The 14,483-nt window shown below is 46.5% G+C and overlaps 1 protein-coding gene across 1 annotated transcript in view; it reads left to right on the top strand.

Annotated features, from left to right (window-relative positions):
- Positions 1–14,336, top strand: part of LOC120919152 (polycomb protein suz12-like) — a 15,821-nt gene extending 1,485 nt beyond the window's left edge. The window contains exons 2-3 of the mRNA XM_040331184.1: positions 12,970–13,016; positions 14,268–14,336. Of these exons, the coding sequence (XP_040187118.1) occupies positions 12,970–13,016; positions 14,268–14,336 (116 nt within the window). The remainder of the gene's footprint in view (positions 1–12,969; positions 13,017–14,267) is intronic.
- The last annotated feature ends 147 nt before the right edge of the window (positions 14,337–14,483 follow it).

Here is a 14,483-nt window from a genome sequence, read left to right as displayed (position 1 = left end):
CTCCTTTATAGAATCCTATGCTGGTGTATATATTCCATATATTGTATGTATCCCCTATAGTGTGTGTACCCCCCACCCCTTCCATATTATATTCATCATCTCCTATTGGATCCTGTTCTAGTGTGTATACACCTATGTATTCTATACATCCCTTCCGATAGAATCCTATTAGTGTTTATATATTCTATACCCCCCCCCTATAGAGTAAAATTATAGTGTGTATACCCCCTATATATTATCTCCTGTAGAATCCTATTGTGTGTGTGTATAGAAAACCCCCCCTATGTATTCTATACACCCCTTCCGATAGAATCCTATTAGTGTGTTTATATATTCTATACACCCCCCTATAGAGTAAAATTATAGTGTGTGTATACCCCCTATATATTATATCCTGTAGAATCCTATTGTGTGTGTGTATAGAGAGAAACCCCCCTATGTATTCTATACACCCCTTCCGATTAGAATGCTATTGGTGTGTTTATATATTCTATACCCCCCCATAGAGTAAAATTGTAGTGTGTATACCCCCTATATATTATATTATCTCCTGTAGAATCCTATTGTGATTATATATTATATTATGTGATTATATTGTGTGTATAGAGAGAAACCCCCCTATGTATTCTATCCTCTATAGATCCCTATCCTTTTCTTATAGCCCCCCCCCCCATAATATACTGTATACAGCCTTTGTAATATATAGAGATTACATCACCCCCTATAGAGTCCCAGGACTCCTCCTATAGCCCTTCCATAGTATTGTTTATATTACCAATTATATTGTTTTACCCCCCCCCCCCCCCATATGTTCTATACATCGCCTCCTATACAGTCCTATTATATCTTCTGCATCTCTTCTATAGTCAGTATATTATACTATTGTATATATGCCTTCTATATATCAGTATGTGAATACGCTGCATGTATATGTATAGATAGAAAGCCCCCCCCCCCCCCCATATGTTCTATACATCGCCTCCTATACAGTCCTATTATATCTTCTGCATCTCTTCTATAGTCAGTATATTATACTATTGTATATATGCCTTCTATATATCAGTATGTGAATACGTTGTATATGTGTATATGTATAGATAGAAAGCCCCCCTCCCTCGCTCTGTGTGTAAAATTCATAAACAACCAAAAACGGGTATAAAAATGATGTCCAGGGTAATACAATGATCAGAGATATAAATCTTTCTATCCGGAGATGTGTGCCGAGTATCCCCTCCATAGTGTCAGAGATGTGAGGAAATTCAGGGACAAAGTAAATACAAAATGAAACAATGTATCAAATCCTAGATGTATAACAAATATCCTCCAACAATGGGGTCCACATACATGAGCGCTGTAACTGGATGTGACCCCCCCCCCCCCAATGATTGGAGGTCTGGCAGGACACGTTGTGTAACAAAACTCTGGGGTGTGTTTTGGATTTTTTCATGTTTACGAGACTTTCTATTTATTATTGAAAATTTCATAATAAAGTTACAAACATTAAAACGGTGTCACCAAACATCACTACAATTTCACTACATCTAGGATTTGCTACATTGTTTCATTTTGTCCCTGAATTTCCTCGCATCTCTGTGTTCTCAGTGATACTCTGATTTATATCTGCGGATCTCATTATTCTTACCTTGGACTTATTTTTCATATACCTGTTATTGGTTGTTTATGAATATTTCACATAAAGCAACTTTTCTTGAGAGTGACAATAGTCCTAGTATAAATATGTCATAACGGGGGGGGGGGGGGGGGGGGGCGCTGGGTAGTCAGTTAGTATAGAGGGTTGTTCTATGTATAGTAGGGCTGCAACTAACGATTATTTTCATAATAGATTAGTTGGTTGATTGTTTCGATTAATCGCATAATAGCCTTAAAAACAATTTTTGGGCCAATTTGTTGCTGGGCAGATTACAAAACACAAATTGCTGCAAAAACACATTCCACGCTTTTCTGCAGCTTCTCCATTGAAGTATATTGAACCCAAAAAAAAAATAGCACCGTTTTGCGTTAAAAGGTCCCCGCCCCTTTCCAAATACGCAGCCGCTGAAGAGAAATCCTGGATGTGAACGTGTCCCATAGGAAAACATGGAAATGATCTGTAGTGTGTTTCTGCAAAAAACACACAGAGGTGTGACCACGGTCTGAGATGTTTAGTAACATAATAGGGGTTAAAATTACAAAAATAAGTACAAAAAGAGCAAATAATCGCTACTGTAAGGGGGTCATTTTTTTACTGTGAGACAGTGAGAGTAATATTTACAGGAGAGATTTGCTCTTTTTGTACTATAAAGGGCTAATTTTATTTTTATTTTTACCCCCATTATGTTACTGGCCGGTTAATCGATTATGAAAATTGTAATCGATTAATTTCATAATCGATTAGTTGTCGATTAATAGATTAGTTGTTTCAGCCCTAATATGTAGACCGAAGAAATCTCAAAAGGCACCACCATACACCATGTCACTGCACTCTTCTCCCCCCCCCCCCCCCTATATACATTACCTCCTATAGATTATCAGTCCCTGTGCGTGAGCTCTTCTCTCAGCCCCCCCCCCATAGTATATATGGTATAGTGTATATGCCCCCCTATGTACTATATACATCACCTCCTATAGATTATCAGTTCCCTTCCTGGAGCTCTTCTCTCAGCCCCCCCCCATTGTATATATTATATAGTATATCTGCCCCCCTATGTGTACTCTATACATCACCTCCTATAGATTATCAGTCCCTGCCCTCAAACTTTCTGTAATTAGTATAATGTAAAGATCACCTCTTATATTGATCATTCTATACATCACCTCCTATAGATCCTCATCATTCCCTATCCTGGAGCTCTTCCCTCGGAGCTCCCATCGTTCTCCTATTATATTATTGGGTGTATGTATTCTATACACACCTCTTGTAGATCTCCATTATTTGCTTTTACCAGGTTGTGTCTTTAGGCCGTACACAGTTTGTATATTCTATGCATCCCCTCCTATAGAGCGCCATTGTCTTCCCCAGCCCTGGGTTTCCTCTATTTTATATATATATTGCTGTATAGATCTCGCCTCATACTGTATACGGTGTACCTCATCTTGTACCCCTCTATAGGTTGTACCTGATATCACTGTCACACCTTATATTTCTGTAGTCCAGGCCTTGACAAATCTCAAGTGCCAGATCGCCATGGTGACTAGAAATGACACCCCGGTGACTGGGTTTTTGTCGGCTTGTTCCCAGGCGTGAACAATTTCTACTGCCTGATGCCCCAGACATGCAGGTCCATGCGCCGGGCACCTGGTCGCCAATCACACAGTTGGCTAGTCCTGGGAAGGTGTCAATAGATGCCCACCCGGGGCGCGCTCTGTGATTTCTGTGTCTCTTGGACACAGCTGAACAAAGATCAATGATCATTCCTGATGTATATATCACCCCCCCCTTCTACCTGTATGGATCATTCCTGATATCGTATCACCCCCTTCTACCTGTATGGATCATCCCTGATGTATATATCCCCCCCCCCCCCCTTCTACCTGTATGGATCATTCCTGATATCATATCACCCCCCTTCTACCTGTATGGATCATTCCTGATGTATATATCACCCCCTTCTACCTGTATGGATCATCCCTGATGTATATATCCCCCCCCCCCCTTCTACCTGTATGGATCATCCCTGATATATCACCCCCCTTCTACCTGTATGGATCATCCCTGATATATCACCCCCCCTTCTACCTGTATGGATCATCCCTGATATCACCCCCTTCTACCTGTATGGATCATTCCTGATATCATATCACCCCCCCTTCTACCTGTATGGATCATCCCTGATATCACCCCCCCCCTTCTACCTGTATGGATCATCCCTGATATCATATCACCCCCCTCCTACCTGTATGGATCATTCCTGATGTCACCCCCCTTCTACCTGTATGGATCATTCCTGATGTCACCCCCCTTCTACCTGTATGGATCATTCCTGATATCATATCACCCCCCTTCTACCTGTATGGATCATCCCTGATATCATATCACCCCCCTTCTACCTGTATGGATCATCCCCGATATCATATCACCCCCCTTCTACCTGTATGGATCATCCCTGATATATCACCCCCCCTTCTACCTGTATGGATCATCCCTGATGTCACCCCCCTTCTACCTGTATGGATCATCCCTGATGTCACCCCCTTCTACCTGTATGGATCATCCCTGATATATCACCCCCCTTCTACCTGTATGGATCATCCCTGATATCATATCACCCCCCCCTTCTACCTGTATGGATCATCCCTGATATCATATCACCCCCCCCTTCTACCTGTATGGATCATCCCTGATATCACCCCCCTTCTACCTGTATGGATCATCCCTGATATCACCCCCCCCCTTCTACCTGTATGGATCATCCCTGATATCATAGATATCACCCCCTTCTACCTGTATGGATCATCCCTGATATAATATCACCCCCCCTCCTACCTGTATGGATCATTCCTGATGTCACCCCCCTTCTACCTGTATGGATCATTCCTGATGTCACCCCCCTTCTACCTGTATGGATCATCCCTGATATCATAGATGTCACCCCCCTTCTACCTGTATGGATCATTCCTGATATCATATCACCCCCCCCTTCTACCTGTATGGATCATCCCTGATGTCATATCACCCCCCCCCTTCTACCTGTATGGATCATTCCTGATATCATATCACCCCCCCCTTCTACCTGTATGGATCATCCCTGATGTCATATCACCCCCCCCTTCTACCTGTATGGATCATCCCTGATGTCATAGATATCACCCCCCTTCTACCTGTATGGATCATCCCTGATATCATATCACCCCCCCCCCTTCTACCTGTATGGATCATCCCTGATGTCATAGATATCACCCCCCTTCTACCTGTATGGATCATCCCTGATATCATATCACCCCCCCCCTTCTACCTGTATGGATCATCCCTGATATCACCCCCCCCCCTTCTACCTGTATGGATCATCCCTGATATCATATCACCCCCCCTTCTACCTGTATGGTTCATCCCTGATTTCACCCCCCCTTCTACCTGTATGGATCATCCCTGATATCACCCCCCCCCCCCTTCTACCTGTATGGATCATCCCTGATATCACATCACCCCCCTTCTACCTGTATGGATCATCCCTGATATCACATCACCCCCCTTCTACCTGTATGGATCATCCCTGATATCATATCACCCCCCCTTCTACCTGTATGGATCATCCCTGATATCACCCCCCCTTCTACCTGTATGGATCATCCCTGATATATCACCCCCCCTTCTACCTGTATGGATCATCCCTGATATATCACCCCCCTTCTACCTGTATGGATCATCCCTGATATATCACCCCCCCTTCTACCTGTATGGATCATCCCTGATATATCACCCCCCCTTCTACCTGTATGGATCATCCCTGATATATCACCCCCCCTTCTACCTGTATGGATCATCCCTGATATATCACCCCCCCTTCTACCTGTATGGATCATCCCTGATATATCACCCCCCCTTCTACCTGTATGGATCATCCCTGATGTCACCCCCCTTCTACCTGTATGGATCATCCCTGATATCATATCACCCCCCCTTCTACCTGTATGGATCATCCCTGATATATCACCCCCCCTTCTACCTGTATGGATCATCCCTGATATCACCCCCCCTTCTACCTGTATGGATCATCCCTGATATATCACCCCCCCTTCTACCTGTATGGATCATCCCTGATATATCACCCCCCTTCTACCTGTATGGATCATCCCTGATATATCACCCCCCCTTCTACCTGTATGGATCATCCCTGATATATCACCCCCCCTTCTACCTGTATGGATCATCCCTGATATATCACCCCCCCTTCTACCTGTATGGATCATCCCTGATGTCACCCCCTTCTACCTGTATGGATCATCCCTGATATCATATCACCCCCCCTTCTACCTGTATGGATCATCCCTGATATCATATCACCCCCCCTTCTACCTGTATGGATCATCCCTGATATATCACCCCCCCTTCTACCTGTATGGATCATCCCTGATATATCACCCCCCCTTCTACCTGTATGGATCATCCCTGATATATCACCCCCCCTTCTACCTGTATGGATCATCCCTGATATATCACCCCCCCTTCTACCTGTATGGATCATCCTGATATATCACCCCCCCTTCTACCTGTATGGATCATCCCTGATATATCACCCCCCCTTCTACCTGTATGGATCATCCCTGATATATCACCCCCCCTTCTACCTGTATGGATCATCCCTGATATCACCCCCCCTTCTACCTGTATGGATCATCCCTGATATGTCACCCCCCCTTCTACCTGTATGGATCATCCCTGATATCACCCCCCCTTCTACCTGTATGGATCATCCCTGATATCACCCCCCCTTCTACCTGTATGGATCATCCCTGATATCATATCACCCCCTTCTACCTGTATGGATCATCCCTGATATATCACCCCCCCTTCTACCTGTATGGATCATCCCTGATATCATATCACCCCCCTTTCTACCTGTATGGATCATCCCTGATATCATTGTATGTATGACTCCTTATCTCTCTATCATTGTATGTCTATCACCCCCTGACATTGATGGCTCTTCTAGGGGTCTGTGTGGTTGGAAGGCTCCAGTCACAGATTAGCGTCACAACAACAAAGTTGCATGATTTCTAGTGTGACTTTGATTCGACTTTACACTCTCTGGACCAAGGTAGTGCCGGCACCTTTTCCAAGTTGCTGCGACTTTAAAGCGATGTTCCACCCGCAGATTTTTTCCTTAAAGTCAGCAGCTACTAACACTGTATCTGCTGTCTTTTAATAAGGATACTTGCTTGTCCAGGTTGCCCGCAATGTCACGCGCCCCCCCTCCCCCCCCCCCCCCCCCCAAGGCTGATCTGTCCATCAGATCGGGTGCCGGCGCCGCCATTCTAAGAGAAACGGGCAGTGGAGCCTTGCGGCTTCACTGCCCGTTTCCTACTGTACATGCGCGAATAGCGCAGCGCTTTGTGAATGGGCGGCTGTCTTCTGGGGGGGACACACAGGTCCTAGAAGACAGCACACCCCATTTCCCAGGAGCAAAGGCGAGTGAGGAAGAGAACGAGGAGCTCCGCGGAATAGGAAGTGGCAGATTAGGACGACTGCCTAGCAACAGGCGTTTCTGGTAAGTAAAACATTGTTTTTTTTTTTTTTTTTTTTTTCAAACGTTTAACAGATTTTAAAGAGACTGTAAGACCCCTTTCACACCGAGGAGTTCTTCAGGCGGTACAGCGCTAAAAATAGCGCATAAATACCGCCCAGCCTTCTCAATGTTAAAAGTCCCTCGGCGGCTGTCTCGGCTCCTTCCCGCAAGAGCTCACCCCCGTTCCGGAAAGCGTTCTCCTAAGGGGTAAGCTTGTGGGCGCGCTCCCGCATGATACAGTGGCGGCCATAGCCGCTGTGTATCACTCGGCCCGCCTCCTGGTGAGCCGCATCATTGATTTGATCGACAGTAGCGGGAGCCAATGGCTGCGCTGCCATCATCCAATACAGAGCCGCCTCAAGCTGGGGGAAACCATGGCGGGGTCGAGCCCATGGAGATTCAAGTAAGGGGGGGGGCTGTGGGAACCAAGAGTGCAAGGTGTTTTTTCCCCTAATGCATAGGATGCTTTAAGGTGAATAACATGAAGGTTTACAACCCCTTTAACTGCTTGCCGACCTGCCGCCGTCCTACGGCGGCACGTTGGCTCTCCTGCGCGAGAGCCCGTCATACTACGTCGCTCTCTCGCAGGCTACCAGGGGCGCGCCCCCCGCTCGCTCCCGTGCCCGGCGGGCGTGATCGCTCGTTACAGAGCGGGGACCGGGAGCTGTGTGTGTAAACCCACAGCTCCCGGTCCTGTCGGGGGGGAAATGCTGATCCTCTGTTCATACAATGTATGGACAGAGGATCAGTGATTTCCCCTAGTGAAGCCACACCCCACACAGTAAGAACACACCCAGGGACATACTTAACCCCTTCCCCGCCCCCTAGTGTTAACCCCTTTACCCTTTTTTATAGTAATCCAATGCATTTTATAGCACTGATCGCTATAAAAACGCCAATGGTCCCAAAAATGTGTCAAAAGTGTCCGAAGTGTCCGCCATAATGTCGCAGTACCGAAAAAAATCGCTGATCGCCGCCATTACTAGTAAAAAAATTTTTTTTTATAAAAATGCCATAAAAATACCCCCTATTTTGTAAACACTATAACTTTTGCGCAAACCAATCAATAAACGCTTATTGCATTTTTTTTTACCAAAAATAAGTAGAAGAATACGTATCGGCCTAAACTGAGGAAAAAAATGGTATTTTTATATATTTTTGGGGGATATTTATTATAGCAAAAAGTAAAAAATATTCATTTTTTTTCAAAATTGTCGCTCTATTTTTGTTTATAGCGCAAAAAATAAAAACCGCAGAGGCGATCAAATACCACCAAAAGAAAGCTCTATTTGTGGGGAAAAAAGGACGCCAATTCTGCTTGGGAGCCACGTCGCATGACCGCGCAATTGTCAGTTAAAGCGACGCAGTGCCGAATCGCAAAAAGTACTCTGGTCTTTGACCAGCAATATGGTCCGGGGGTTAAGTGGTTAGGATAAAAAGCCCCCCCCCCCCCAATACTTGAGGTACATCTAAATCCAGCGATGCTGCAGGAGTGTCTGAGCTGCCTGGGACTCCCCTCATTGGCTGAGACAGTGCCGCGCCATTGGCTCCTGCTGCAGTCAGTCAGCCAATGAGAGAAAGGGGGCAGGGCTGTGTTGCGGCTCCATGTCTAAATGGCTTGCCTCACTTGCCCCCATAGTAAGCTGCTGGCTGAGGGAGCACTCGGCAGGAGGGAGGGGCCAGAAGCACAGGTGAGGGACCCCAAGGAGGAGGATCGGGGCTTCTCTGTGCAAAACCATTAGAGCCGGGAAGTATGACATAGTTGTTGTTTTTAACAAAAAAGAGACTTTAGTTTCACATAAGTTGGACTTGTCTTTTTTTTTCACCCTCACCTCCTATGTAACGAAGTATCACTTTAATGCAGGGATCCTCAAACTACGGCCCTCCAGCTGTACTACACATCCCATGAGGCATTGTAACACACTGACATTCACAGACATGACTAGGCATGATGGGAATTGTAGTTCCTGAACAACTGGAGGGCCGTAGTATATAGACCCATGCTTTAATGCATAGAATGCACCAAGGTGAACAACCTACAGGCTTTAGAACCACTTTAAGTAATGAAAAGGTTCTATAACTTTGCATCCTGTTATTTGTGGTATACATCTTGGTGGTGTATCGGAGTTCCGATATGATGGTCATATGTTGTAATGGACATGGAGGGACACGTGTTGCGTCGCGCTGTGTTCTGAGGACACATGGTGGTCACATCACGTCACCACTTCCTCCTATACCACGCGACTTTCACCTTCACTTCCTGTCTGCATCGCTCTCCTTCTCATGTGCTCAGCCAGGCAGGGGAAGGTATTTCCTGCTGCACACCCTGCTCACACGTTGGATTCCTCCCCTAGAGAGAACATACACTTGGTGATGAGGATTTGTTATCACTGACAAAGCAATGGCTCTATTATTGAGCACAAGGCGGGGGGACGAGTGAGAACGCTTTGTGGTGTGATGGTGATTTACACGACACGGGGAACTAGGGATGAGGTTGTTGTTTTTTGTCGGGGAAGACGATTTAATGGGATCTCCGGACACAACAAATCATGACAAGCATTGTGTTCAGTATGAATATAAAGAGGTTGTGGAGCCTAAACATTTTTACCTTAAAGCGGAGGTTCACCCTAAAAACATGTATATATTATTACATTCCGCATACTTCCGACATCTACAGTATTCAGTGTTTTTTTTTTTTTTTTGCTGTATATACCGTATTATTCTTTTCCACCCGGCTTCCCACTCCTGCGGGAGTAGGCGTTCCTATGCAGCGGCGCAATGTCACCTAAAAATTGGCCCACATGATTGACGTGCTTTATAAAAACTTTCCCCCGGCAGAAAAGGCGCGTCACGAGTTCCAAAAATAGTTGAACTGGGAGTCGGCTCTATACGGCGCCTGCGCACAGACTAGGAGCCGTGTAGAGCTGCCTGCGCAGGCGCCGTATAGAGCCGACTCCCAGTTCAACTATTTTTGTAACTCGTGACGCGCCTTATCCGGCGGCGGGAAGTTTTTATCAAGCATGTCAATCATGTGGGCCAAGTTCCAGGTGACATTGCGCCGCTGCATAGGAACGCCTACTCCCGCGGGATTGGGAAGTCGGGTGGAAAAGAATAATACGTTATGTACAGCGGAAAAAAAAACCAGAATGCTGTACATGTCGGAAGTATGCTGAATGTAATCGTATATACATGTCTTTAGGGTGAAGTTCCACCCATTACAGTCAGCAGCTGCAAAAGGTGTATCTGCTTACTTTAAATGAACACTCACCTGTCCCAGGATCCAGCGATGCGGACGCACCAAGCCCCACCCCTTCCACAGAGCCAGGCTTTGCAGCTGAAGGCGCTGCATGTTTAAATGGCCGGGAATTCTTCGGGGACCCGTGACGTGTCCCAAAGGAGGGGGGAGGGGTGAACTTCCTTCCAGGGGAGGACGTGGGAGCTGGGTACCAGCTTGCTGGGGGAACAGGAGCCATTGGCTCCCAGTGCTGTCAATCAAAGCCAGTGATGGGGCGGGGCCAAGTCCCTCTGTGTGAATGGACGCAGCAGCGGGGCTCAGGTGCGAGCATGCGTGAGTGCCTCCTTTGGAAGCAGCTTGGGCACTGAACAAGGAGGGGCCAGCAGGGGACCCCAAAAAATCTTTTTTTTTTTTTTTTTTTTTTTTATGCACCTTTTACACCTTTTAATTTTAGTTTAATAGTAATTTTCCCGCCCACCCAGATGCTTCTACTTTGGTAACGCCTTCATCTCTTCTGAATCCCTCATGATTGCTTCCTTGTACGTCTCCATAGACTGGAATATATAGGAGTCCAGCCCCAGTCACCCCATCTTTCATCAGGTTAGGGGGCTCAGGAGGTTTGGCTCGGGTTTTATTTTACTTTAATTTTTTTGGGAGGGAATTCTGAAGTTGCAACCCCCACAGATGGAACCTGTAGAGACTTTATATGCGGGCGCAACATCCATATGCGTTTTCTTTGCTGCGCAAGCTCACCGCGCCATTGGCAGCCGAGTAAACAGAAAGCGACAATGTGAAAGACAGAAGACTGGAAGGAAGCAGTTTCCAGCTTGGTGCCAGTCTCTCTAGGCGCAGGAAGTGACGGATCAGGCCTCCCGGTGGGACAGGAGGTCCGGTAAGAGTGGCCGAGGGAGGGGGGTCCCCTCCCGCTCCTCCGGGATAACAACCAATCGGCTTTTAGCAGCATCAGTTGTTATCCCTGGATAGCAGCCGCCCATTCTAAAAAAGTTACCAGGATGGCTGCAGGCGTCGCGGTATAATCCCCATAAAGCCGAGGCTGCATATATGCCTACGTTCGGCGGGAAGGGGATTTAATATTGATTAGGAGAAGGAGATACAAAGTAACATCGTATATTGATCAGAAAGGCTTAGTTCACGGCTAGGGCCGCTTCAAAGTCGCCCCGCACAGCGCAGCTTGCAAAGGACTAAGTCAATGCAAGACGCTCCGAAGTCTCAAGTAGTGCAGCAATCCTTTTCTAAGTCAGAGCGACTTGAGTCACTCTAATCAGAAGATTTCCATTGCAATGTGTGGAGCTTCACTTGTCAGGCTGACAGGTCACCCCAGTGTGAGGCGAGAGATACAAAGTAACATTGTTTATAAACATTGATCAGAGAGAGGAGAGAGATACAAAGTAACATTGTATATAAATATTGATCGGAGAGAGATACAAAGTAACATTGTTTATAAACATTGATCAGAGAGAGATACAAAGTAACATTGTTTATAAACATTGATCAGAGAGAGATACAAAGTAACATTGTTTATAAATATTGATCAGAGAGAGATACAAAGTAACATTGTATATAAACATTGATCAGAGAGAGAGATACAAAGTAACATTGTTTATAAACATTGATCAGAGAGAGGAGAGAGATACAAAGTAACATTGTTTATAAACATTGATCAGAGAGAGGAGAGAGATACAAAGTAACATTGTTTTTAAATATTGATCAGAGGAGAGAGATACAAAGTAACATTGTTTATAAACCTTGATCTGACAGGGAACTGCAGGAATAGTCTGGATTCCAGCTGTCATTTATTGCTGGGTTCACATTAGTGTGATGTCCGTCATCAGATGCGAGTCGCACTGCAGTGTAAATCGCATGCGATATCTGTGTGATTGGCTCAATTCCCATTGCGTTTGGACCAGACTCGCACAGGGCCCGTTTGTTGGTCTGCACCAGAATCGGTTGTACACGCCCAAGCAATCCGGTTCCCTTTTTGAGGAGGCGTGTCCACCGGCACGGTAGGCTGATGGGGATCGGACTTGTATTAGATGCAGCCTTAGCTCCTCCCTGGACACAGCCTGTTATTGGACAGTGAAGGAGCAGCAGTTGCCTGGTAAGGTCACACCTCTTCTGCAGTCAGATTGTTCTTGTAAGCCACAGCATCTGATTGGATCAGAAAATGCTTTCCTCCCAATCCTCATTGTACAGTACATGATAGTACTAGAGCCTGCTTTAAAGACACAAAGAATGTTCTCGTTGTAATGATCAGCGAATTTCCCATCCCCCGGGTGACGCCATCACTGATTGGCCCGCGTAATTGCTTTTCTGGGTTTTTTTGCTTTCTCCTGGATCAACTTTTGATATATAGGATTGCATTTGTTTGTTTTTTTGTTCCCCCTTTTATTGGCTGAACTAGATGGATTTGTGCTTTATTTTTTATTTTATTTTTCAACCTGACTATGTGTAGTTAATGTGTTTTTTTTTTTTTTTTTTTTTTTTTTACAGAACCCACCCAGATATATCGGTTTCTGAGGACACGGAATCTTATTGCCGTAAGTAAATGTTTTGCTTTGCCCCCAACTTCCCCTTTCCTTGTGCAGATATCACGGACGGGGCTCCCCGTGTCCCGCCGTATGGGCGGGGCTCCCCGTGTCCCGCCGTATGGGCGGGGCTCCCCGTGTCCCGCCGTATGGGCGGGCCGCCATATGGGATGGAGGCTCCCTGCGGGCCACCATATGGGTGGAGGCGGGCCGCCATATGGGGGGGGCTCCCTGCGGGCCGCCATATGGGGGGGCTCCCCGCGGGCCGCCATATGGGGGGGGGCGGGCCGCCATATGGGGGGGCCGCCATATGGGATGGAGGCTCCCTGCGGGCCGCCATATGGGGGGGCTCCCCGCGGGCCGCCATATGGGGGGAGGCGGGCCGCCATATGGGGGCGCTCCCCGCGGGCTGCCATATGGGGGGGGCTCCCCGTGGGCACGCCTTCACTAAGTTATTGACACTGTTTAGTAGATGGTGTGATTTTTACAATGTGCCAGAGGGAAGTTAAATGATAAAGAGAATCAGCGTGGAGGTCGCAGCGCTCAACTAGCCTCAGCTGGATCTTTCTCTCCCCTTTTTTCTTTCTCCTCTCTCTCTCTCTCTCTCTCATAAAAGTTTTGTTGGTAATTCATATTTTGCATTAGATTGGGATCTGAATGGGGCATTATAATGAACAATAATGGGTCTGTGTGGAGTTAATGGATGCAAAGATGCATTTTTATTTATTTTTGCCTCCAAATGTAACATTGGATTGTAAGTTCTACCGAGCGAGGCCCTCCGATTCCTCCCGAATTGTAACTGTACTGTCTGCCCTCACGCTGTATAAATCCTGTATAATATAATTTATTTATTCCCTGAACGATCGGGTTCAGGTAAGAAAATGGGGGCTCTGGGGGGAGCTGCATCACTGAAGGTTTTTCACCTTTATGTATAGAATGGAAAACCTTGAGGGGTTTACATCTCCTTTATACCTTTTTGGAGTTGGCCTTTAATTTGAGTGCCGGGTTTCCTTTGGGGGGTGGGTGATGTCTGTGGGAGCCTGCTGCACGTTACTACTTATTGAAGAGCGCCAACTGTGATTGGTTAAAAGTAAGATCCGATTATTCACATTCAAATATTAGAAATGTGGGGGGGGGGGGCCTCAGACGTCGGGAGAGCTGACGCGGCGCATGCATGGCAAGGTAAAATCTTTGCTGTAGAAGTAAATGTCTCCCAAACTTTCATGGAGAATGTTTTTATGACGGAACTTTTCTTATTCACAGCCAATATTTTTGCATCGGACGCTCACATACATGTCACACCGCAACTCCCGATCAAATGCCATAAGGTGAGTAGAGGTTCTGTGCGGGTGGTAGGTTCTCCCCCTATATCCCTGTGTTGGGGGGGAGGTTCCAGCCCCCCCCCCCCCCATGTCCCTGCATTGTGTGGGGTGGAAGGTTCTCCCCCCTATATCCCTGCATTGTGTGGGGGTGGAAGGT

Source organism: Rana temporaria, chromosome 12 (assembly GCF_905171775.1).
Source record: "Rana temporaria chromosome 12, aRanTem1.1, whole genome shotgun sequence".
Lineage (NCBI taxonomy): Eukaryota > Metazoa > Chordata > Amphibia > Anura > Ranidae > Rana > Rana temporaria.
Note: the sequence above shows the minus strand (reverse complement) of the source record. Positions and strands in the feature narration are given on the sequence as shown.